The sequence below is a fragment of the Lathyrus oleraceus genome, chromosome 4 (genome assembly GCF_024323335.1).
Source record: "Lathyrus oleraceus cultivar Zhongwan6 chromosome 4, CAAS_Psat_ZW6_1.0, whole genome shotgun sequence".
NCBI lineage: Eukaryota > Viridiplantae > Streptophyta > Magnoliopsida > Fabales > Fabaceae > Lathyrus > Lathyrus oleraceus.
Genome location: NC_066582.1, coordinates 501,448,683 through 501,473,855, shown reverse-complemented (window position 1 = coordinate 501,473,855; position 25,173 = coordinate 501,448,683). Strand labels below are relative to the sequence as shown.

At 36.4% G+C, this 25,173-nt stretch overlaps 1 protein-coding gene across 1 annotated transcript; it reads left to right on the top strand.

The window, feature by feature from the left end:
- The first annotated feature begins 255 nt into the window (after positions 1-255).
- LOC127076885 (tetratricopeptide repeat protein SKI3) lies at positions 256-20,486 on the top strand. Its single transcript, XM_051018680.1, has 22 exons — positions 256-401; positions 487-552; positions 627-836; positions 915-1,037; positions 3,342-3,425; positions 3,502-3,552; positions 3,641-3,733; positions 4,893-5,033; positions 5,136-5,216; positions 5,412-5,659; positions 5,736-5,907; positions 8,953-9,068; positions 9,173-9,233; positions 9,486-9,551; positions 10,461-10,673; positions 10,766-10,817; positions 16,163-16,536; positions 16,647-16,738; positions 17,704-17,946; positions 18,214-18,857; positions 19,589-19,792; positions 20,025-20,486. Exons 1-22 carry the CDS (start codon positions 378-380, stop codon positions 20,204-20,206), a joined length of 3,540 nt encoding a protein of 1,179 aa, XP_050874637.1. The 5' UTR covers positions 256-377; the 3' UTR covers positions 20,207-20,486.
- The last annotated feature ends 4,687 nt before the right edge of the window (positions 20,487-25,173 follow it).

Genomic DNA, 25,173 nt, shown 5'->3' with positions numbered 1-25,173 from the left:
TGATATTCGTAGTTTTTATAGCAGGGATATTACGGGTACAATATTTCTTCACACACTTCTTTCTCTTAACTGAACATTCACCAATCTCAGACACCATACCCCGAACGATCTTCATGGTAGTTTTGTTGTTGAAATTCAAAATTTATATATGACATCAAAAATATAATCTTAATACCAAATTACAAATTCAAAAATATATTTTTCTATAAAATGAGTTAATAGAAGATGAGATATTTATTGAAGTTGAAAGTTAAAATGATTTAAAGGGTGTGAGGTTTTTTATGGTTAAGAAGGAAAAAGAAAGAAAAGAAAAGAAAGGTGTATGTTGGGTTTAAAGGGGAGTGTTGTCCAGTGAAGAAGACCTAAGCCCTCTTACGATGGCCTCTCCAACGAATACTACTGTGCGTTCCCTCCCTCACTCTCTTCGTCTACTCTAATTACACTGCAATCTCTCCCTCATCAATAATCGTTCCTTTTCCGTTGCAGGATGAACAAGATCTTTTCCGACGCTTGCAGGATTCCTCAGACGACGCCTCTCTACATTTTGACATTGTCTGCTTTTCATTCCTTCTTTCGTTTTCTTTCTTCCGTTTATTACTCACTAATACACATGATGCATCATTCAGGGCTTACTCTTGTGGAATAAACAACACGACCAAGATGCAAAGGAAAAAGCTGCTCAACATTTTCTCCTTTCCGCCAAATTAAACCCTAAAAACGGGGATTCCTTCAAATATCTCGGCCATTATTATCGAAGTGTTTCCCTTGATACCCAGAGAGCTCTTAAGTGTTACCAGCGAGCAGTTGCTATCAATCCTGATGATTTCGAGTCTGGGGTAACTATTCCTCATCATTATTTCTCTTCTTTTCTGCCTCCTCCTCCCTCCTCACCATCATCCATACTTTCCTACCAGGAACCTCTCTGTGATTTATTTGACCAACAAGGAAAGGACACTCTCGAGGTCGCAGTATGCGTCCAAGCTTCTCAAATGTCACCTAAGGCTTTTTGGGCTTTCCGCAGATTGGGTTTCCTGCTGGTTAGTTCTTTCAATTTATCACACAATACACATTCTTTTCTATATGTATGTTGCAACAAACAATTTACAAAAATTAAAACAATATTTGGAGTCAAAATGGAGACAATGCTTTGCACTCAATTGCTTCCTATTTCATTAACTCATTACAACACTCTTCTCTCATATCCATGGTTCTCAAGATCGGGATCTTGCATAACAACAGTAGGGAATAGCAAGATCATAAGATTTTAAATCGTAGCTAAGATTGTAAGATCCTACAAATTATTTTTGTGAGATCAAGAGGAGGTAGCAACATTGTGAACCATAAGATCGTAACAAAAATCGTAAGATCCTACTAAAATGAAAAAATAATACAATATATTTAAAGCATTTTTACGTGATATATTATAGTAGGCAAGTGTATTCGTGGGAGTGAATCTTTTTCTTATTCTTTAGACATGTATGATTTTGTTTTCATACCTTATTACTACCACATGAAACACTTGTTAAACATTAATAACTCAATTATTTATAACAAAGTCTACATATTTGATCAATTACTAGGTTTATCATAAGTCAATTATTTATAACAAAGTCTACAAGTGACTTGTTTATTCTCTAAACCCTAAGTCTAAAAATTCATCATTTCAAAAGGCATGCATTCAACGCCGCCAAACCACAATTGTTATGCCTCTGTATCTTGTCATCCTTCTCAGCTTTTAATGGTGGTGGCCGGAAAACGGCCGATCATGGCAGAAACGGGCAACAATCGCACAAAATAAATGATTTTACGATTTTTTCACAATTTGGCTACAGCATAGGATTTTACTTAAGATCGGGATTGTTGGGGGTGAGTGAGATTGTAAAATCTTAAGATTTTAAGATTGAGATCTTGACAGCCATGCTCATATCACTCTTGAATGGGCATATACACATGACTACACGAGGCACGGATTTTCGTGACCGCAAATTATTTTTCCATAACAAGTACAGCGGGTAGGGGGATTGGGAAACACGAGAGAACCAAATACCTAATAGCGAGGGAAAAGGGTGGAGTCTTGGGAGGCAAAGTTTTTAGAGGAACAAAGAAGAGCAAAGGGAGCTGTAATGATAATAGGTCAAGGCGTGGTGGTGTTGAGACACATTCTTGAGCTAGGAAGATTGGTCAAGTGATTGCGACTAGTGTGTGACTTTGAGACTGCTACAGTGGCATCAGATTCGCTGGTTAGTCATCAATGGTAGCGAGTATTTCTGATCCTTGTTTCGTCTTTTAAGGATGGTCGACTCTGCTTGATTTTATTGTTGTGATACCACATAAGTAACACAATTAACAAAAATGAGATTAAGAGGACATTTAAGATAATTGATTCGAAGTGAATTGCTTCAGATTTCGTTTACCAATTATGGATGTGCATTTGGTATTTATAGACCAAGGACCAAAGAGACAACATTCCATAACATCAACTACAAGCTGAGAGGAATATTCAAGATTCTTGTGAGTAACAAACTAGTAACTTATTTTGTTAGTTGCTAACTAACTCAACAAGTAAATAAATCTGGTTTACATTAATTATTACAACATACTAGACTATAGACTAACTGTTGGAAGTTTCTACTTCTAGTCAATCATTCAAGCTCTTCACACCTTACCTCCTTGAGTCTTTGGATCTACATGTTTTGTTCATCATCTCATTGCAATTCTCGACAAACTCTCACTTCACTGTCATAAGTGTGTCTTTGTAGGTTATACCTTGGTGTCATAAGTGTGTCTTCGTAGGTTATACCTTGGTGTCATAAGTGTGTCTTTGTAGGTTATACCTTGGTATCATAATCAGTTCTTGAGGATTTAAGCATGGTTCGCAATAAATTCGACCATTTCGTGTTTGACAGATATTACCATTTGTTGTTTATGTGGATGAGATTGTTATTATTGAAGTTGGCCGGAGTGGTATTCAGGATCTCAAGCTACATTTGTTTCTACTGCACTTCTAAAAACCAAGGACTAAGATTATATTAGTGAGAGTTATTCCTCACTTAGTGGGTTAGTTTTATAGGTTGAGTTAGGCCCTACCCAATTCTAAAACAAAAAATAATAGTAAATATTTTGTACAATCAAACACTCCCTTAAAGAACATATGCTAATTTATGGTCCTAGTTAACAAATGCATTATGTAGCATGGACTTTTAATATCAGACTAGATCAAATACTTTCATTTTTGAATTTGTAGAAATTTTGCTGACAATCTGATTATAGATTTAATCTCTCTATTGTTACATAATGCATTCTGTTGATACCTGCCATGAATGTTTTATATAACTTAACAGGTTCATCAAAAGAAATGGTCTGAAGCTGTTCAGAGCCTCCAACATGCTATACGAGGCTATCCTACTTGTGCTGATTTGTGGGAAGTAATATTTCCTCTCTTTCCTTCGTTATGTTTCCATTCTCGTAGATCTTTTAATAAATATTTTAAAAAATTGTTAGGCTCTGGGACTTGCTTATCAGCGGCTGGGCAGGTTTACTGCAGCTGTAAAGGTACCTCTCTGCTTGGATTCCTTTTATATTTAAGAATTGATGATTGGATGATTGATCCCTTACTGTTTTACTTTGGATTTTCCATTAGTCTTATGGCCGTGCAATCGAGTTGGATAATAAGATGGTCTTTGCTTTGGTTGAAAGTGGAAATATCTCGTTGACACTTGGTCAATTTAAAAAGGTACATTCTTCTAATCATTAGATGTTATCTTGATGTCTTTCTTGTCCACAATTCTTGTTCTCAGTGGTTCTTTTTGTTCCTTACATTTATTTTATTTTAGTTTGTTGCAGTGATGGTAGTATGATGATTGACAGTATTCGATTTGATCATATTTTAAGGAGCTTAAAACAGTGATTGAAGAGAACATTTATTTGAGAAACGTTAGTTAATTAATAAGAGAGTTAGGTTTTTATGAACATAAACTGATTTCTATTGGATAAGTTAGGTCCATCCAATCCATTAAATGGACTAATAGATGTCCATTAAAATGGATAATGAAGAGTTGATTTTTTAAAAACTTAGGGATCCAAATTTGTAGACGACTGATGGTTTATTTTTATCCCCTCATTATCTAGTCCGACATTCATCCGTTCCATCCATTTGCCACTCTTGAGTGTAAAAGAAAACTACTTCTAAATTGGACTATTTTTGGTTCGAAACTATTTCAAAGCAGATTATAAATATTAAATTTTTTGACAAGATAGTTTGGTAAGTTTTTTTGACCGAGACTCACATGTAACGTCTGTTCCATCACCATATCCTGTGCAGTAATCCAGTTTTTCGCTGCTGTGTCATTGTGTATTGCTGTAGCCTCGGCTTCTTCTATCTCTTTGCAAACAAACGCTGAAAAACTCTATGATAAACATTTTCCTTCTCTAGTAATAGCAAATTGACCCAGTCCTCAAGAGAAACAATTGCATAATTTCCTTGTTAATCCTCTAATTCCTTAATTCTTCACAGAAAGTGACTCTGGTTCAGGATACATCAATCCTTACTATCTAGAGAGCCATATATGGCTGAAAACAGGCACCAAAAGTTTGGTGTAAGAGGCTAAAAGTTATTTTGCTGGTTCTAGGGTTTAAATCAAGTTGGCGGCGTGATCTTTCGCTTTTCATTTAACTTATTATGCTCACATCGTTTATCGACTTGGTTTTTGTAGTTTATATTATATTATATTCACATGCAATTCATCTCAGTTGTTTCAGTAGCCAATCACAAACTACACTGATGAACCAACTATACACACACCTCCTTTGTATGATCTTGTTTGATTAGTGTCAATCTGTTTCTGTACATTAAAGAAATATGTAAAATTGCTTCCTTGCCTTTCTTCATGAAGGGGGTTGAACAATTTCAACAAGCTTTGGAGATTTTGCCAGATTGTGTTCCTGCACAATTTGGACTTGCTTTGGGTCTGCTTAGTTTGGCAAAAGATTGCATTAACCTAGGAGCATATCAGTGGGGAGCTTCATTGTTAGAGGTTTTTTTCTCTTCTGTTCTTTTTAATAATTGTACATCATTTGTTATTTAGTTGAACTCTATTTTGGCAACATTTAGTTAAACCCCATTGAACTGATTGCAGGAAGCATCCGGGGTTGCCAGAGAGAGTGCTCGTTCTTTCAGGAATATCTCATGTATTTGGAAACTATATGCAGATATTCAGGTCTCATTTTCTTTTTCAGTTTTCAAAGGTTTCCATTGTTTAAGAAAATTATTTATTTTCGGTATTATTGTCTGCAGTAGTGCTTAAATATGCCAATAAGTTGGTATTACGACTTGGAGTTTTCTTCACTGCTATTTTAGGTATTATTTGTTGCTCATGTATTATTATATGCTATTTTATTTTGATCTATGGTAGCTTGCATATGCAAGATGTAATCCTTGGATTGAGGAGGTTCAACAATTGGAATCTAATAAGGAAGCCTTCAGTGCTTCTATCAATTCATGGAGGAGGACCTGCTTTTTGGCTGCAGGACGTGCTAAATTTTCGTACCAACGGGCCTTACACTTGTCTCCGTGGCAAGCAAACATCTATAGTGACATTGCAATAACTTCAGATCTTATTACCTCATTAAGCAAAAATTGCAAACAAGACTTAAGTGCACGGTATGATCTATGTAATTTGATTATTTTTAATGATCTTTTCGACCATTGTGCTCCTTCAACTTAGTTGTTTCAGCAGGCAGCTAGCAGAAAAAATGTCTATAGGAGCCTTGCTACTTGAGGGTCACAACTATGAGTTCTGGGTGGCATTGGGGTGTTTGTCTGATCATAATGAACTAAATCAGCATGCTTTGATCAGAGGACTGCAGTTAAATGTATCTCTAGCTGTTGCTTGGGGATATCTTGGAAAGGTACTGTCTCATGTCATCTGTGAACAGTAAAAATCCAACTGGGTACCCATTTGTTGTAGAGTAATGTATATAGAACTCCTTTTTCACATAATAGCTGTATATTCTGCTATATTATTATTTTTCTTTATTAGGACTGTTTTAAAAATTTGCATAAGCCTTTATATCACCTATTATTCGAACTATTATTTGTGATTGATAAAGAATTAGAATTAAAATCTTGCCAAAGAATCGTGTGAATAATATTTGGACTACTATTCTTTCATCTCTTTCATATTGATATTAGAGCTCCCGTTTTGAGAGTCTCTGTTCCGCTGTCCAAGCCTTCATTGCTGACCCATCTTGCAAACCTAGCGTTTATTGCAGGATCTGTTTTTCTGTGTTTTCCCCCATGAACCCTACTTTTTCATGTGTTTTTCGGCCAACACAATACATTCAGGACCCAGCAGAAGCCCTGTATAGGTTTGAAAGTCTTTGACTGGCCAACCTCTGAAGTACTGTCACCGAAAACTGCAGTGTCCATCTGCTGCCTTGTGCCACCTTGCTGCTGTTAATACCAAAATGGTCCCTATCTGGTCGTTGGCATTTCTTATCTTCATTTCAGGCACTGATAGATCATAGATATAGCTTATGGTTGTAAAAGTGTCCTTCATCAATCTTGTTGATGATAATCAATAATCATTATTACTGCATCAGTATTCTTTCTTTCTATATATCCTTTCCTCTTATTTCTTGATAGACTTTCATAGTTGTTAAAAGAGTCTTACATCGGATGATATATGGCATGATCATATGTTTATAAGTGGGGACAATCTTCACCTTACAAGCCAGTTTTGTAAGGTTGAGTTTAAGCCCAACCACAATTTCTAGATGGTATCCGAGCCTCGTTTAAGGTACAATGGGCCACCTTCTATTAGGTTTTTTCTACCAGGTCACCCACCATTTATGTCCACGCTCTAGATGTCCAGACCTGGACGTGAGGGTGTGTGTTAAAGAGTCCCACATCAAATTGGTTTGATTATATGTTTATAAATGGAGACAATCCTCATCTTACAAGTCGACTTTTGTAAGGTTGAGCTAGACCCAACCACAATTTCAAGAATAGTTACCATCAATAGCCTTGGTGGTTGATTTGTTCCTAAAATTAAGGGATCTTGACAAATGATATTGTTTCTCTTGTATTACCTGTGCAATTCTTTGAAAATAATTAGAGAAATTTAGATTCAATAAAGTTGGTATGATATTTAGATCCAAAGGTGGGGATGGAGTGGGGGCACCTGGATGGCAGTTAAGAGGGGGAGTTAGTGAGGTTCTTGTAGAAGATATTAGAATATTCTCTATTTATTAAGATTTGTTTTGTTTTATTTATTGTTGCTTATATCACTACTTAATTTAAGGAGCTGACATTTTGTATTTCTCTAGTGAAATAAATTTTGTTGACCATAATGTTTTCAAGGCTCATAAGCCGCACAACTAGTTTGTGGCAGACTCTCACTGGTTCATCCTATAAATCCTACCGGTGGTACATGAGACTCACCAACCGGAATCGCAGAAGGAAGCATCTGTAGTGGTGGCGTTGGAGGACCCAACGCAAGCAACACTTGCGTTAGAGGAAGAGAATTTAGGCCATTCACCAAATTTCTCACAAATTTAGGCTTCACCCATAGACTCATTTGTCCTCATACTGACTATCAAAGTCGTGTTCTTAAATGCAAACATAGACATATTGTTGACCTTGTCCTCACCTTACTCAGTCATGCCCCCCTTCCCTTTAGGTGTGTTTGGGCTATGCAAAGCCAAAGAGATTAAAACTTTCTCCACAAGGAGGAAGGTTGATTGTACTTCTTGTTTATGATGATGCCATTATTGTTATAGAAGATGATTTGACTTAGAGAGTTACAGAAGATGATTTGACTTAGAGAGAGCTGCTCAAGGAGAAGTTATCAGCAATGTTGATAAAGGACTTTGGGCAACTTTTGTATTTCTTTGGAATTGAGGTGGCCTACTAAAAGCAAGGAAATTTTATCTCTTAGATATTTTGCAAGGAACGGGCAAGCTTGAATGCAAATTTGCAGGTGTTCTCATGGAGTAAAATCTCAAAATGTATATGAAGATGGAGATTGTGCTCTCAATTTTGTTGTTTTGAGGAGTAAGAAGCGAAGTGTAGTAGCTTGTTCAACCGCTGAGGCATGATTTAGAGCTACTACACAAGGAGTTTGTGAGCTACTGTGAATGAAAGTTGTGCTACAAGATTTGGATATAAAGTGTGAAGGTCCTATGAAGTTGTTGTGACAGTTTACCAACCATTAGTATCGCTCATAATCCTATTCAGCATGACAAAACAAAACATATTGCTATAGACTGACATTTCAGTAAAAAAAAGCTAGGTAGTGGATTGATAACTACAACCTACATTTCTTCAAGGCATCAGTTGCCAGATGTATTAACAAAGAGATTCCTAACAGAACGTTTAAACCAACTTGCTTGCAAGCTGGCAGTGATAGTATTCGCCAACTTGAGGGGGATACTTGTATTCGGCTCAATAATCAGGCGCATTACGTTTAGAATAGTCTATTCAAATAGATTATTGCATGCAATTTATTTACATTTTGAAATATATCAGAATTAATTTTTACAATATTGTAAGTGGTAATTAAGCATTTTCTCATTTTGTGATTGTCATTTATTAGGATTAGTCTGACTATAGCTTGACTTTTTACTCGTTTAATAAATTAGAATAGTATTCTATTCTCATACATGTCCTTTATTAGTATAGACTCCATTGTGCCTGTTTATTAGCACTCCATCTACAAATTCATTAAGTGAAATACAATTGTTCTCTATTCTTTTCACGTGATTCACCGTAACACCATCCATTTCTCCTAATATACACCATAGATACGAGTGGTTGTCTATCATAAGTAATGTATGGTTTGGTAACATGACAATTTTGCACCTCTGGTTTAATGTTGTGATGTACATCATCATACGAAAGACATTGGAATTTCTTTATGTGGAGATTTCAGCTTGGTTTTGTCTAAATTTCAGTTGTATCTTAAAGCGGATGAAAAGCAATTGGCAAGGCAAGTGTTTGATCGTGCACGAAGTATCGATCCTGGCCTTGCATTGCCATGGGCGAGCATGTCAGCCGAGTCTTACGGGAGGTATTATTCTAGTGTCATTTATCTTGACATTATCATGTATCATGTACATGTTAATTTAGTCTATTAGTTCACCAGTTTTCTAACTATATGCCATCTTTATGTAGTAAGGAGTCTGCACCAGATGAGGCATTTGAAAGCTGTTCCCGAGCAGTGCAGATAATGCCTGTAATTTACTAATTTCTGTGACTTAACATGCAAGAAGTTGGAAATGTGTTTGTATTTTCCCTTACTGTCCGTGTTTGCTGTTTATTTATCATCACCCTTAATTTTAGCCAAATATCAATATATCAGGAATTTTCCTCTCAATACCTGTTTTATAGATTTATATGGCACACATTATTTTAGCCAAATAGTTTTCTCTGGCGTGTTAGAATATATTTATTTCCTGATTTGAAATATTTGTTGGTTACTGTGCAGTTAGCTGAATTCCAAATTGGGCTAACTAAGCTTGCTTTGCTGAGTGGCCATCTTGCATCTTCACAGGTATTTATTTCCCAATATTTATTTCCTGATTATATGGTAGGTTAGTGATATTCGATGCTGATTACGCATTGTCTTTTGCCTCTTGTTACTTTGCAATGACCAAGAAGAAACTGAGAAATTTTGAGAAAGTTTGCTCTGAATTTTATTCTGTATTTTCTGATTTAACCTCTGGTTATAGTGGAATGTCCAACACTACAGTTTTAACTAACTAATGATAGAATGATAATTGTAGTCAGCAGCTATGACATCTACAAGATTCTAGTCAAACTGAAGTTCAGAGACCAACTTAGAGAGTTTGAGCGATACATCCTGCCTTACATAATTATTGGGAAAGGGGGTACACTCTGCTCTTGGAACACGATTGAAGGAACTTGGGTGGGTGTCATAGATTTGGTGTGGATGTCTTCCTAGTGGCCTTTGATCTTATCGTGGCACATGAATAACAGTCGGCTGTTTTCTTTAGCTATGTCCAATTCCATCTGTTTATTTCAGGCATTCATGTTGAATTGGACTGTGACCAAGAGTTATGGTGTTCTAATGTCACAATAGAAAGTAGGTTGGAAAGGGAACTGAAAGCTTTGAAAGGAGTCAGTGGCCCAAAGTTTTTGTTTTTGTTTGAGCCAAACTTGTATATTCCACAGGAACATTAAACTGCACCTTAATAGAACTAATTCTAGATCTTGTAGAACCTCTTCCTTAACCTTAGAAAATCCTCCCAGAAAGGGCTCATAGAACCTGCATTAGTGTGTATTGTACTCCATATTTCTCAAGAAATTGAAGCTTAGAGACCAAACTGTCGTGAGTTTAAGATGTACAATCTGCACTAAATGATGCTCCCTATTACGCCTCTTAAGTAACAACTGTCTACCTTGAGTATCATCATGCTGATGCCGCATCTAATTGTCACAGGTTTTTGGAGCTATTCAGCAGGCTGTGCAGCATTCCCCTCACTATCCTGAATCCCATAACTTACATGGCCTGGTATGTGAGGCTCAAAAAGATTACAAGTCTGCTGCTACATTTTATAGGTTAGCACGCCATGCAGTTAGCATTGGCTCAGAGAGTAATCAAAACTCACGTATCATGGATATTTCTATCAATTTGGCTAGATCACTTTCCAAGGTAGATATACTTGACATCTTAGTCCTATTTATTTTATAAAATCCTGAGATTATGTTCGTTAACTCGATACCTTTTTTTTTAAATATATTTAGGCAGGGAATGCTGCTGATGCTTTGCAGGAATGTGAAAATTTGAAGAAAGAAGGTTTGGGTTCAAATTTTATAATTTTTCTGTTTAGAGCCACTATATTTCATATTTTTTTTTCTCAAAATTTTAAAGCTTATTAGAGTTATATCTTAGGATATGAAAAATCAGCACTATAGAATAATTAAGACCAGCCTTAATTTAATAGAATAAGAAAAGTTCAGCACTATAGAATAATTAAGGTCATCCTTAAATGTAGAGCTTGAATGATTCAACTCTTGAATGTTCAACTCCTCTTGTATAAATAGAGCATCATGCTCCATTCCAATAATATACATAAAAACAAACAGAATTAGTTTCTCTCTTTTCTCTTTTAGCTTTCTATCTCTTCTCTCTCATATCTCACTCTAATATGGTATCATAGAGCTTCGGTTCTATCCATGGCAGCGACTCCGGTAACTACAGCTCCGGCCACCGCAACATCTATGTCATTCCAACTCAAAATCACAGAAAAACTTGATGAGAAGAATTTCCTACTTTGGCGCCAACAAGTAGATCCTTTCGTTAACGCGAATAATCTTCAAAACTACCTTTACCTTCGTGACATACCGAATCAATATCTAACTGATGAAGATCGTGAAGCTGCTCGTGAGAATCCTGCGTATCGCACCTGGATTACGCAAGATCAGTGGCTTATGACGTGGCTTCAATCCACGCTTTCACCTTCGATTCTTTCACGTGTTCTTGGATGCGTTCATTCCTACGAGCTCTGGGAACGTATTCTTGCGCATTTTCAAAAGCTTACACGTGCGGAACTTAGATCTACAAAACTTGAAGACAAATCTGTTGGTGATTACCTGGTTCGCATCAAAGTTCTTGTTGATGCGCTTGCTTCAGTCGGAGATCCAGTTCCAGATCAGCAGCACATTGATGTGATTCTTGAAGGTCTTCCTCAAGACTTTGCCTCTGTTATTTCAGTCATTGAAAGCAAGTTTGATTCAGTAGAACTTGAAGAAGTTGAAGCTCTTCTTCTTGCTCATGAGATGAGATTCAACAAGTATAAGAAACACTCTCAAATGGAGGTGGCTGCCACAGTGAATCTCACTCAAGCTAATTCTCAACCTGAAACTGATAACTCCAATAACAAGAACAGTGAACAAGCTGTGAATTCAACCTTTAATCCAACCTATTCAAGAGGAGGTCGTGCATCTGGCCGTGGTGGTGGACGCGGCCGTGGGAGAGGTAGGTTCAGCAACATTCAATGTCAAGTTTGCTTCAAATATGGTCACCTTGCTGCTAACTGCTATCACAGGTTCAATCAACAGTTTCAACCTAACATACCTGCTGATTTTCAAACAATGAACCTACAAAATTTCTACAATCCGTATCAACCAATTGGTGGACCTCAGTTTGCTCAGCCCATGGTTAACACTTGGTCACGCCCAAACTATCAACCAAGACTTGCTCCTCTCCCTGTTCCTCAATCACAGATCACTCCCAATGCTATGATTGCTAACACAGCTTCAGTTCCAAGCAGTGCCTGGTTCCCAGACTCAGGAGCTTCTTATCATGTTACCAATGCCTCTCAAAACATACAGCAGACCACACCTTTTGAAGGTCCTGATCAGATCTTCATTGGTAATGGTCAAGGTTTGCACATTCACTCTTCAGGATCTTCTTATTTTCCCTCTCATTCTAAACCCAACACTCCATTAGCTCTTCATAATTTACTGCTTGTTCCTTCTATTACAAAGAACCTGATAACTGTCAGCAAATTCTGTCTTGATAATAAAGTTTTCTTTGAGTTTCATGCTGATATGTGTTATGTCAAATCTCAGGCTACCAATGAAATTCTGCTCCAAGGTCGTGTAGGAAGTGATGGCCTGTACCAATTTTCCCACCTTCAGCTTCTTAAGTCTCCTTCAACAAGTCAAGTCTCATGTCTCACCTTAGACTCTAATGCTCCTGTTTCAAGATCTGATTCCAGCACTAGTGATAAGGTTTCAGTTTCTAATCAAAATGTATCAGCTAATAACTCATATAATTCTCAACATACTTGGCATTTACGCCTTGGTCATCCAAATCCTAATACTATGAGACTTGTTTTAGCTCAATGTAATATTCCTTATTCTAATAAAGCTGAATCGGTCTTTTGTTCTGCCTGCTGTATGGGAAAGGCACATAGGCTGCACTCCCCTCAATCACAAACTCAATATCACTCTCCTCTTGAATTAATTTTCAGTGACCTATGGGGTCCTGCCCCAGTCAAATCCTCTCAAAACTTTACCTACTACATCACCTTTGTTGATGCATACACTAGATTTACTTGGATCTATTTGCTCAAAAATAAATCTGAAGCCTTAACTATCTTTAAACAATTCAAAGTCATGGCTGAATTACAATTTGGATTTCCTATTAAATCTGTCCAAACTGATTGGGGTGGTGAATTTCGCCCATTTACAAAATTTCTTTCTGATCTTGGCATTATTCATCGTCTAATTTGCCCTCACACTCATCACCAAAATGGTGTAGTGGAGAGGAAGCATAGACACATTGTTGATCTTGGTTTAACTCTCTTGAGTCATGCCTCTTTACCTCTCAAATTTTGGGATCATGCCTTTTTAACTGCTGTCTACCTAATAAATAGGTTACCAACCATGTCTCTCAATCAACATATACCATATGCTGTCCTTTTCAATCAAAATCCTGATTATAAATTCCTCAAAGTCTTTGGGTGTGCTTGTTTTCCTCTCCTTCGCCCATACAACTCTCAGAAATTTGATTTTAGATCCCATGAATGCCTTTTTCTAGGGTACTCTACAGCTCACAAAGGTTACAAATGTCTCTCCCCAAGTGGTAGAATATTCATCTCTAAAGATGTTCTTTTCAATGAGTCCAAATTTCCTTACAATGATATTTTCTCTCCTAATGTTTCTCTCCCCTCATCAACCATTCCATCCTCTTCTTCATCTAAAGTAACCCTTAACACACAAGCTCTCCCTAATGTTTTTCCCGTTCCTACTGCTTCCACTACCTCACACTCCTCTTCTTCTTCTCAATTCAATTCCAGCCACACACCTACTGCCTCTGTGTCAGCCAACCCTATAACCCAAACAGCCAGCACTAATCCTACTCCTTCACCCTCTTCAAATGCCAACAATCAGCCCACTACTACCACTTCACCATCCTCCTCCTCTATTTCTACTCCTAGGGATCCTAACCTTCAACCTCTCCCCACCAATACTCATCCTATGACTACTAGAACTAAATCTGGTGTACCCTTACCTCGTCTAAATCCTTCCATTTTTCTTGTCAATTCTGAGCCTAAGAGTGTTAAAACTGCTCTCCAAGATCCTAAGTGGTTTGCTGCTATGCAAGATGAGTATGGTGCCTTGATAAGGAACAACACTTGGTCTTTGGTACCACTGCCTGCTAACAGGAAAGCAATAGGCTGCAAGTGGGTTTTTCGTGTAAAGGAAAATGCTGATGGGACAGTAAATAAGTACAAAGCTAGGCTTGTTGCTAAGGGGTTCCATCAAGTCCATGGATTTGACTTTAATGAAACTTTCTCCCCTGTTATTAAACCGGTCACAATTAGAATTATTTTGACTCTTGCTCTTACTTATAATTGGCCTCTACAGCAATTGGATATAAACAATGCCTTTTTGAATGGCATTCTTGAAGAGGAGGTCTATATGATGCAACCCCCTGGATTTACTGCCCCTAATTCATCTCTGGTTTGTCACTTGCACAAGGCCTTGTATGACCTCAAGCAGGCCCCAAGGCAATGGTTTGAAAGACTGAAAACCACTCTTTTATCCTTTGGATTTCTGAACAGCAAGTGTGATACTTCATTGTTCATCTACAAGCATCACAGTGCTGTCATTTATATGCTAGTTTATGTTGATGATATAATCATCACAGGAAACTCTCCTCCTCTCATCAAGCAAATTACTCAACAACTAAATCATGTGTTTTCTCTCAAACAACTTGGTGACTTGGATTATTTTCTGGGCCTTGAGGTGAAGAAACTGTCCAATGGTAATCTCCTTCTCACTCAATCTAAGTACCTAAGGGACTTGCTAATCAAAACTGATATGGAGAATTCCAATCCAGTTGCTACTCCTATGGCATCCACCACCAAACTCATCAAAACAGGGTCTGCTGCCTTGTCTGATGCCTCTCACTACAGGTCCATTGTAGGGGCCCTGCAGTATGCAACAATTACACGCCCAGAAATCTGCTATGCTGTTAACAAAGTATGTCAGTTCATGGCACACCCCTTGGAGTCCCATTGGCTAGCTGTCAAGCGTATTCTACGCTACCTAAAAGGCACTATCACCTCGGGTTTATTGTTCACTCCTGCCTCCACTGTTCCGTTCTCTCTGCAGGCCTACTGTGATGCTGACTGGGCTGCTGACCCAGATGATAGAAGATCCACCTCTGGGTCAGCTGTGTACTTAGGCTCTAATTTGATCTCTTGGTGGTCTAAAAAGCAAACTGTTGTTGCTCGTTCTAGTGCCGAGGCAGAATATCGCAGCTTGGCGCACACCACAGCTGAAGTTTTATGGGTTCAAACTTTGCTAGCTGAACTAAAAATTCCCTTGACAACTCCAGCCATCTATTGTGACAACCAGAGCACAGTTGCTATGGCTCATAACCCTGTTCTTCATGCAAGAACAAAGCATATGGAAATTGATCTCTTTTTTGTAAGAGAAAAGATCCTTAATAAGTCTCTCACTGTCTGCCACATTCCTGGTGTTGACCAGACGGCTGACATCCTCACCAAGCCTCTCTCAAGTTCAAGATTTATGGAGCTCAGCAGCAAGCTCAACCTGTCTGCCTCAAGTCAGCCTTTGCAGCCACCTTGAGCTTGTGGGGGAGTATTAGAGTTATATCTTAGGATATGAAAAATCAGCACTATAGAATAATTAAGACCAGCCTTAATTTAATAGAATAAGAAAAGTTCAGCACTATAGAATAATTAAGGTCATCCTTAAATGTAGAGCTTGAATGATTCAACTCTTGAATGTTCAACTCCTCTTGTATAAATAGAGCATCATGCTCCATTCCAATAATATACATAAAAACAAACAGAATTAGTTTCTCTCTTTTCTCTTTTAGCTTTCTATCTCTTCTCTCTCATATCTCACTCTAATAAAGCTGGTTGAATGTTACTAAAATTATCCCCGTTCAGTCCAAGTTTTCTAACTGATTTTTGTTCATAATTCCTGAGAATGAATGAATCATGAAGTAAATAAAAGCTGTGTATTAATGCCGCATGTAAAGCACGTGAGTTGGGCATGCTATACTTGTGTTATGACCTGTGTTTTTTGCTGAAGATTGTGTGAAAAATCATTTTAAATTTTGTCATCCTAACATCTTTGTATGGTATGTTGTTCAAGGGCCACTTGATGAAGAAGGTTTGCAAGTGTATGCTTTCTCGTTATGGCAACACGGTGAATATGATTTGGCTCTCTCTGTAGCTGGGAGTCTTGCTTCAAATCTTTCTTCTATGAAAAAAGCATCTGTTGCTTCATCCATTTGTTTCATCAGTAGATTAGTGTACTTCATATGTGGACTGGATGCAGTCATCACTAGCATTATCAAGATGCCAAAGGAGCTATTTCAGAGTTCAAAAGTTAGTTTTGTTATGTCAGCTATCAATGCTCTTGATGGACAAAATCGTCTTGGATTGGTTGTCTCAAGTACCCGATGTTTTCTCAAATATCAAGAAGAAATTTCTAGGATGCAATTTTTAATAGCGCTTGGGAAATTGGTATTTTTTCAGACTCTTGATTTTGATTCCTCCTGTCTCCTCAATTTCCCCATAAAAAATGTTTTAAAATGAAGACGAGATGGAAAAATGTAATGGTATGATTTTGACAGGTGAAAAATGGATCTGATTGCCTTGACATTAAAAGTGGAATTGCCTACCTCAGGAGAGCACTGCACATGTTTCCTAACTGTAATTTGATGAGGTAGATTTTTTATGAGAAGATTCGTACACTAAATAATAGTAATTTGATTTAACTGATTTTAAGTTTATCAAAGTGTCTCCCCTAATACGATTTCACATTATTTATATCTAATCAATCTCCTTCCGGTCCCTTCTAAGTTCTAACTATCTAGTATTGAGTAACTAACAAAACAGTTGTCCTTATTCTACACTAATGATAGATCCCAACAAGTTAAGAGTAATAAAGTGAAAAATTGTTGATAGGATGTGAATATGATTTGAATAACCTTGTACTCACATATATAGTACTACATTAGGTCAAGTACTAGTTCAATGATAGGTGAACTCTTCAGTTAGTTAGTTTGATGTACGATTAGGCTGTAATGTATATGTAAATAAAAGGAAGGGCATTAGAGAGGGCATCTTGTTATTTGGAAGAGTTAAGGCCTTTGACCAGGCAGGTGAAGGCTCGCAATTCGCACTATAACAGTGTTTTTTGTTCGCCCTATTTCAGTCTAATCTATGTCAGTTTATAACTGTATCAATTAGTATCAAAACTCTTATCTTGGAGCTGTGGGGATTGGTCTTGAAAACGATTCTAACATTTGATGAAAGAAGGCTTATTGGTGGCTGATCAAGATAGAGCTGTATTTTGGGGATAGGGGAGTATCAGAGGTGATAAAGATACCGTAAGTTGTGGCACTAGAAAAATGTCAGGGAGAAATAATTTAAAAGGAGAAGCTTGATTAGTTCCAGTAGCTTGTGTTTAGACTCGTTCGTAAGAGTGGTAAGGTGTAATGTTTCAGATAGATTTTTTGTATCTTGGGAAATAATACTTCCTTTAGTTTCAACTTACCTTCCAAGTGTTAGAAATTTTTTTTTGGTCGGTAACCTCTGCCCCAATTTTTTACTCATGCATTTTTCGATATTGCTAGCTTTGTGTGGAGTTTGCTAACATCCTATCTGTTGCACATTTCACTGGGACAGGAATCTTCTGGGCTATCTCTTGCTATTTAGTGAAGAGCTAAACGATGGTCACGTGGCAACTAGGTGTTGTAAACTGGATAATCCTGATATGTCTGATCAAGAAGGTTTAAAATCAGCCTATGATATTCACGGTGCTGGAGCAGTTGCTTGCTATGCCACCGGCAACAACAATCCAAAGTTTACTTTTCCAACTTGTTCAAAGAAGTGTTTCAGTCATCCACGAGCTATCAAATCCCTGCAGAAGTACTACTTTTATTTCCCTTTATACGTTATTTCCTGTAACTGCCCAGAAATTTGATCCCAAAATTTTGTTATTGTTTAAAATTCCTTCATGCTAGGCTATGAATATAACACTGCTAGGTCAGATTGTCGTTTAGTTAAATCAGGAAAATAGACATTCTTTTCCATAAAATTTGAGTATGATTGTAGAGCTTTCTCTTAAAGATTTTGAAGCACTAATATTCCCACGACAAGGATAATCATTTTACATTTCTCCCCTCAAAATTGCAGATACATTCATCAGAAACCATGGAATCATGATGCCCGATACTTGCTTGTTCTTAACTATCTTCAGAAGGCACGTGAACAAAGATTTCCTCAACATCTTTGCCGTACACTAAATCGTCTAATTCAAGCAGCCCTTTCAAATGAATTGTATAGCAAAACAGAAATGAATTATCAATATAGGCATTTCCAACTTCTACTTTGTGCTTCTGAGATCAGTTTACAATGTGGAAATCACACGAGCTGCATCAATGATGCCAAAAAGGCTTCTCAACTTGTGCTTCCTGATAATTATTTATTCTTTGCACATCTACTATTGTGCCGTTTGTATGCCATGAAAGACGATCATCCAAATTTTCAGAAAGAGTATGCAAGGTGTTTGGAGCTCAGGACAGATTGTCATATTGGTTGGATCTGTCTCAAACTTATGGAATGCCAATACGAACTGCAGATCGATTCAAATGCCATAGACTTGAGCTTCGAAGAATGCATTAAAAGGGATGGAAATTCATGGGATACGTGGATGGCTGTATATAACTTAGTGAGAGGAGTGAATTTGTTGCAAAAAAGGGATTTAGTCTTAGCCGAAGAGTTTGTGGCACAGGCTTGTTCATTGGCGGGCTTTGAAAGCTGCCTTTTTCTATGTCATGGTACGTATTTGCGACAAAGCTGGCAGTCATTTCTTAAAAGTGTTTATGTATTGAATATTCTGAATTTCTTAGTTAGTTATAAAAAGGTTGGTCAGCTATATATAGGTGACCTTAACCAGCACAACCTGAGTTATCCTGCACTAACTGCCGAGCTGGCTGTAACTAACTTCTACACACTGTAGCTTGTTATGCAAGCTACTTGTATTTTACAATCTGAAACTCTGGCAGAGACTAACTAGCTGATACAAATCAGTTTCAACTAACTGGTACACAATTCTCATAGGGGTGAGCATTTCAAAAAACTCTCGCTTGAATTCTACATAGTATCACGTTACCACTTGAAAATTGTAATACTCTGAATTACTTCAATTTGAATAGTAGACCAAAAAATTGGGACCGAAGTTAACAATAAGGTTTTTTAAAGGATAATAAGAGATGTTAAGGGTATGTTAATATGTTATACCATGGAAAAATTTATCTGATATATCATGAGCATATACAGTATGATAGTTGTTCTCAAGTCCTGTCTTGTAAATATTTAATGACAAGTATTTTTGTTATTAGCTAATTTACTGCCCTCAAATCCCAAAAATAGCTGTATTATTTAATTAGAATAAAATCCGTTGATATTCTTTTTGCGTGAATCAATTAACAGTTCCTCTCCGGATCCTTTTTGCTCTCATCTCTGAATATTTTTTTGCATTGGATTATATTGTTTTATTTTAAATCAGGTGCCATCTGTATGGAGCTTGTGAGGCAGCATAATAGTGGTCACTTCCTATCACGGGCCATTAAGAGCCTTACCAAAGTTCACGAGCTTTCATTGATTCCCTTACCTTATGCCTCGATATTATTGGCGCAAGCAGAAGGAAGCCTCGGTTCTAAAGAAAGATGGGACAGAACCCTCCGTCTTGAATGGCATAATTGGTCACCAGGTTTGATTTTTATGCTTTTTTTCTGAAAATTATAATTTTAAGTTGTGAAAGAGTGTCATTATTATTGCATGTTGGGGCTGCGATGCGGGGTTATTGAATTAATCAAACTGTTAACTGGTTGCAAGGTTGAGTTGGAATTTTAATTTATTTATCAGGCGGTCTTCCAACAGATGAGCAGAATATCATGCAATAATTGCTAACCTCTGGTTAAATGTGTGCTTGTTTTGTGTAGAAATGAGGCCCGCAGAGGTATACTTTCAAATGCATTTGGTTGCGAGACAGTTGAAAGTTGGGGTGAGCTCTAAATCAAGCACAGAGTCCTCTCAAAGTCCTCATAGATGGGTTATTCGGGCAATACACATGAACCCTTCTTGCATGCGATATTGGAGGGTCTTACAGAAGCTTATGGAATAATCTTGAAAACAGGAGGAGCAAGTTTCAGGATCTGATGATTACTTTATACTCGAGCAAACAAACAACAAAAAGATGACTAAATGCTTGCGATATAGAACGGTAAAAAAGACTAACTTGCCCATTAAATTAACTGGTCACTTGTCAGCAAATGAATCTTGCATACATGTCTGCGTAAATATTTGTGATTTAATCATGCAAGCACATTAACCTAGCACTGGATATACAATGTAATTTCTGTAAGAATATTCCATTTCGAAATTCACATGATAATTGTTTGCAATTTAAAGTACAAAAGAATTAAAACTAAATCTCGACTACACAAGATAGACATTGCTACGTTTCTCTTCCCGTATACTCCCTCCGTTCCTTTTTAAGTGTCACTTTTTGACTTTTTACACATACCAAGGAAGCTAATCATTAGTGTTACTTTTCAAACAATAATTCTTCTTTTACCTATAATACCCTTAATTATTTATTACATTCACTTTATTTTTTCTCTCTATGCAATCATTATCTAAGGGTAATTTTGACAAAATTGTAATTAATACTACCTTGAACTTTGTAAGTGACAATTAAAAAGAAACAAATTTTTTGCAATAAAGTGACACTTATAAAGGAACGGAGGGAGTATGTTTTAAACAATATTGAGTTATAGACCTTTCATATCCAACGACCAAGTGGATATCCTAATTAATAGGCACATTGAAGCGAATAAATATTATATTTTTAAAAACATTTTGTATGTTTTCTCTTAAAAACTACACTATTCTCAAAAGAAAGAAAAATAACACATATTTCAATTAAACATTGATTCAATATATCATTATTATTAGAGAAGAAAGGTATTTCTTCTAACTCACCCTTCAGTATTATTTTGTGATGTTTCAAAGTATGCATTTTTCTTTATAAACTTTTTTGATATACCAGCTTCAGAATTTGGACAAGTTCAAAGTCTGAACATAAAGTTAGTTTACAGTGGAATGATAAATAAATAAAAATAAGAGCAAAGCACACAAAATTTATCTTGGTTCATCTATTAAATTGAGAGTAATTCAGTCCCCTTGTCCAACAAGAGATTTTTACTATAATTAAATTGATTACAACTTTGCTCAATCAAACCAGAAAGAGACTTCAATTATTCAATGAATTCAGAAAGAGATTTTTGCTCAATCACGCCAGAAAGAGACTTCACTCCTCAGGCAACCTTGCAGTTTAGTAAAAATGATTACAATTATACTTTGATACACAATCAGAAGTATAAAAGTGGTACAACAACCACAATGTTTTTTAACACTTAAGATTCTCTAAGATATACAAAGATAAGAAATCTTAAGAGTTTGTGCAATATAAATAGATGAAACTTTAGCTAAAAATATTATGCTAGATTATGTAGGAGTTGTTAACCTTCCTTCAAATTTTCAGTTCCCTTTTATAGAGGCAGAAAAAGAGTCGTTGGAAGGTTGTTTGCACATATAATCTTTTGAAATGCAGCAACCCAAGAGAGAGACGTTGAAAGATGAATCATATTAAGATCTTCAGCAAACGAGTAATAGCACAGTCCATTGCATCTTTATCATACTAGGTATAAATCAAATGAGACGGCGAACTAGAGAAGTCACGTCAACTTTTCTTGAGCCTTGCATCAAGGAACTCTAATTGACTTTTTTCCTAAGTCTGGAGTTGAAGTACGAGCCAAAAGACTGAGCTTTTCAAGCTGAGGTCTCCATAGTCTGAACTGTCACCATAGGAAAAAGAACCATGATCAGAGTTTGAACCTTCAGAGGATGAAGCACCACGTTCAGAGTCTGATCCTTCAGAGTTATCAAATTTTAATCCATAAGAATCTGAGACATTCGACTTGTCAACAAATGCTTTTAGCAAGATCAATTTTGACTAGACTTTAAACTTTATAATCACGCACACTTGAATATATGTTAGTATAACCAATTGTTTCTTAAGTACTTTATTAACGTCAAAATTCAAGGGATGTGAATAAATCTTATTCAAACAATCTACCTGTAATATCTCAAACTTGTCCTACATATTTTACATTGCAACTGATTTTTATCTGCATTAGTGTCACAATATTTTCATCAGTTTTAAGGATCATTTATTGGTATAAGTGGATTTGTTTTCTACACTGGCTAAGTACATTCATTTGCATCTTTGTTGATCATTAGCTTGCATATGAAGCAAGGCTAAAGTCAATGTTTGATCTTCGATTTTATTTCATTCAAAGCCTTATTTCACACATGCTTTTAGTCTTTCCGGTTATTCTAATTTTTTTTTTAACCTTTTATTTTAAGGCACATGTTAATCCTTGGTCATTTTGCTAATTAGTATTAGAAGTTTAATAAGATAAATAAGTTTTTTAATCTGTTTAGATTACTTTGCATTGTTTATTTTAGCCCGTTTTTATCTTAATCATCTTTTATCACACTCAACTATTTTACATAAAAAATATAACCAAAAAAATTAGAAAGGAATTTGTTTTTTTATTTCACATTTAATCACCTTTTCACTACATCCATCTCACATCCATAAGAAAAAAAAGCTTGGTTTAAAAGAGAGAGAAAAGATATTGATAAGTAGAATTGAATTACACATTAGAAATTTACATTAATATTACAAAGAGATAATTAATGATAATACATGATTTGAAAAATAAAGAGAGAGAAGGGTGAAATGAGTTTTTGGCAGGTGTTCTTGTTCAATCCACCTTATGTAGAGAAAAAACAGAAAAGCTCAAGCATATCACCACCGCCATACATACATCATGTTATCTTCAATAAATAACCAAAAGTTTTACAATGGTAGAAGTCAGGATAAATTATAGTAAAAGTTGAGTTACCAAGCAAAAGAAAATCACACATTCTACTCTCACGCAGGTTTTTCAAGTTTTTACCACAAAATCAGAAAGCAAATTCTCATACACTCTCAATGATGAAAATTTTACCTCGTACCCATACATTTAGCCTCATACTCCTACAATTTTTAAAAAATTTCAATTCTACCCTTAGCTGATTTTAACCAATTTACCATTTTATTTTTACCATTCAGTTGATATTTTCAAAAATTACACGTTTTACCCTCGCACCGGAACTCTTGAAAAAAGACTTCCGGTATGTATTTTTTCCAAACTGGAAGACTTCACAAATGACTTCCGGAACACACAAAGCAATGAACTGGAAGTCCTCACGAAAGAGTTCCGGTTCTTTAAGAAAAAAGTCACGTTCCGGAAGACTTTTTGAAAGAGTTCCGGTAAACAAAGTTACACATACTGGAACTCTTTGAAGAAGTGTTCCGGTTTGTGTAATATGTGTTCCGTAACTCTTTCAAGAAGTGTTCCGGTTTGCTTTTTTTTATTTTTTATTTTTATTTTATTTTGCAGGAATGGAAAATCTTTCCCAAATATGTGTAGATATTACTGATGCGTTTATAACGACTGAAAGATTTGGTACACGAGAAGAGGTTATCAGATGGATTAAAGAGGTTGAAATCGATAATAAAGTAACTGTTATTATCAGTCGTTCAGATACTGAAACAGGGAAGAGAGGGAGAAGTAACAAATTAATATTTGGTTGTGATAAAGGTGGGAAACACAAGAGTACTGATAGTGGTACCTAAAGTGCGTCCAAGAAATGTGGATGCCCATTTAAAATCAGGTCGACTCCGACGAAAGATGGATCTGGTTGGAAGATTGATGTAAAATGTGGGTTACATAATCATGGTTTACCTGATAGATTAGAAGGTCATTCTTTTATTGGTAGGTTGACCACAGATGAGAAGCAACATGTCGCTGATTTGACAAAGAGACATGTATCACCTAGATACATATTGCTTTCCTTGCAAGATCGAGATCCTGAGAATGTCACTCGGATTACGCAAGTATACAAGCATAAGAGTGTGATACAAAAAGACATAAGAGGTCCTAGAAGTGAGATACAACATATGTTTAAGCTTATTGAGGATGCAGACTATGTCTATTGGAGTAGAAAAAAGGATGACTCGGAAGTTGTGAGAGAGATATTTTGGGCACATCCTGATTCAGTTAAGTTGTTGAATATTTTTTCGATTGTGTTAGTTATGGATAACACCTACAAGACAAACAAATATAGACAACCTCTGTTTGAAATTGTTGGCATGACATCAACCGAGTTGACTTTTGCTGTTGCATTTGCGTATATGGAGTCTGAGCAGACAGAGAATTTTTGTTGGGTATTGGAGAAACTAAAAGAGTTGTTTGTGAAGAAAGACATGTGTCCACAAGTGCTTTGACAGATAGAGATCTTGCTTTGATGAAAGCAATTGAAATTGTGTTTCCCAGATCGATTAATTTGCTATGTGGATTTCACATTAACAAAAACGTTGGTGCCAAATGCAAACAACATGTGGTGAATGACCTGCAAAAGACGATAGACACATTATGGATGGAAGTTGTTTGGGCTAGTGATGAGGTTGAGTATGGTCAACGGTTGCATCAACTTGAGCAAGCATGTGTTGATTATAGTGGATTTATTAATTATGTGAAAGACACATGGTTGACTCCACATAGGCATAGATTTGTTGGAGCATGGATTAATCGAGTGCTACATTTGGGTAACACAACGACTAATCGGTACGTCTTATAATTTTTTATGTGTTATTTTTCTATGTGATATTTTTTCTATGTATTTTTTATGTGTTATTTTCAATATTTTTAGGGTTGAATCTGCTCATTGAAAATTAAAGCAGATGTTAGAAAATAGTATAGGTGACATGGTCAAATGTTGGGAAGCTATGAATAACAACTTGAGGTTACAACTGGGAAACATTAGAGCTTCTTTTCAAAAGAGTTTTTACAAGTTGAGCACGCGCACATAAGTCCCTTTTATGGTTATTTGCGTGGTTCTGTATCTCGAGCTGCTTTGAGACGTATTGCTGAAGAGTTATTGAGAGTTGATTATGTTGGAACTAACAGGCAAATA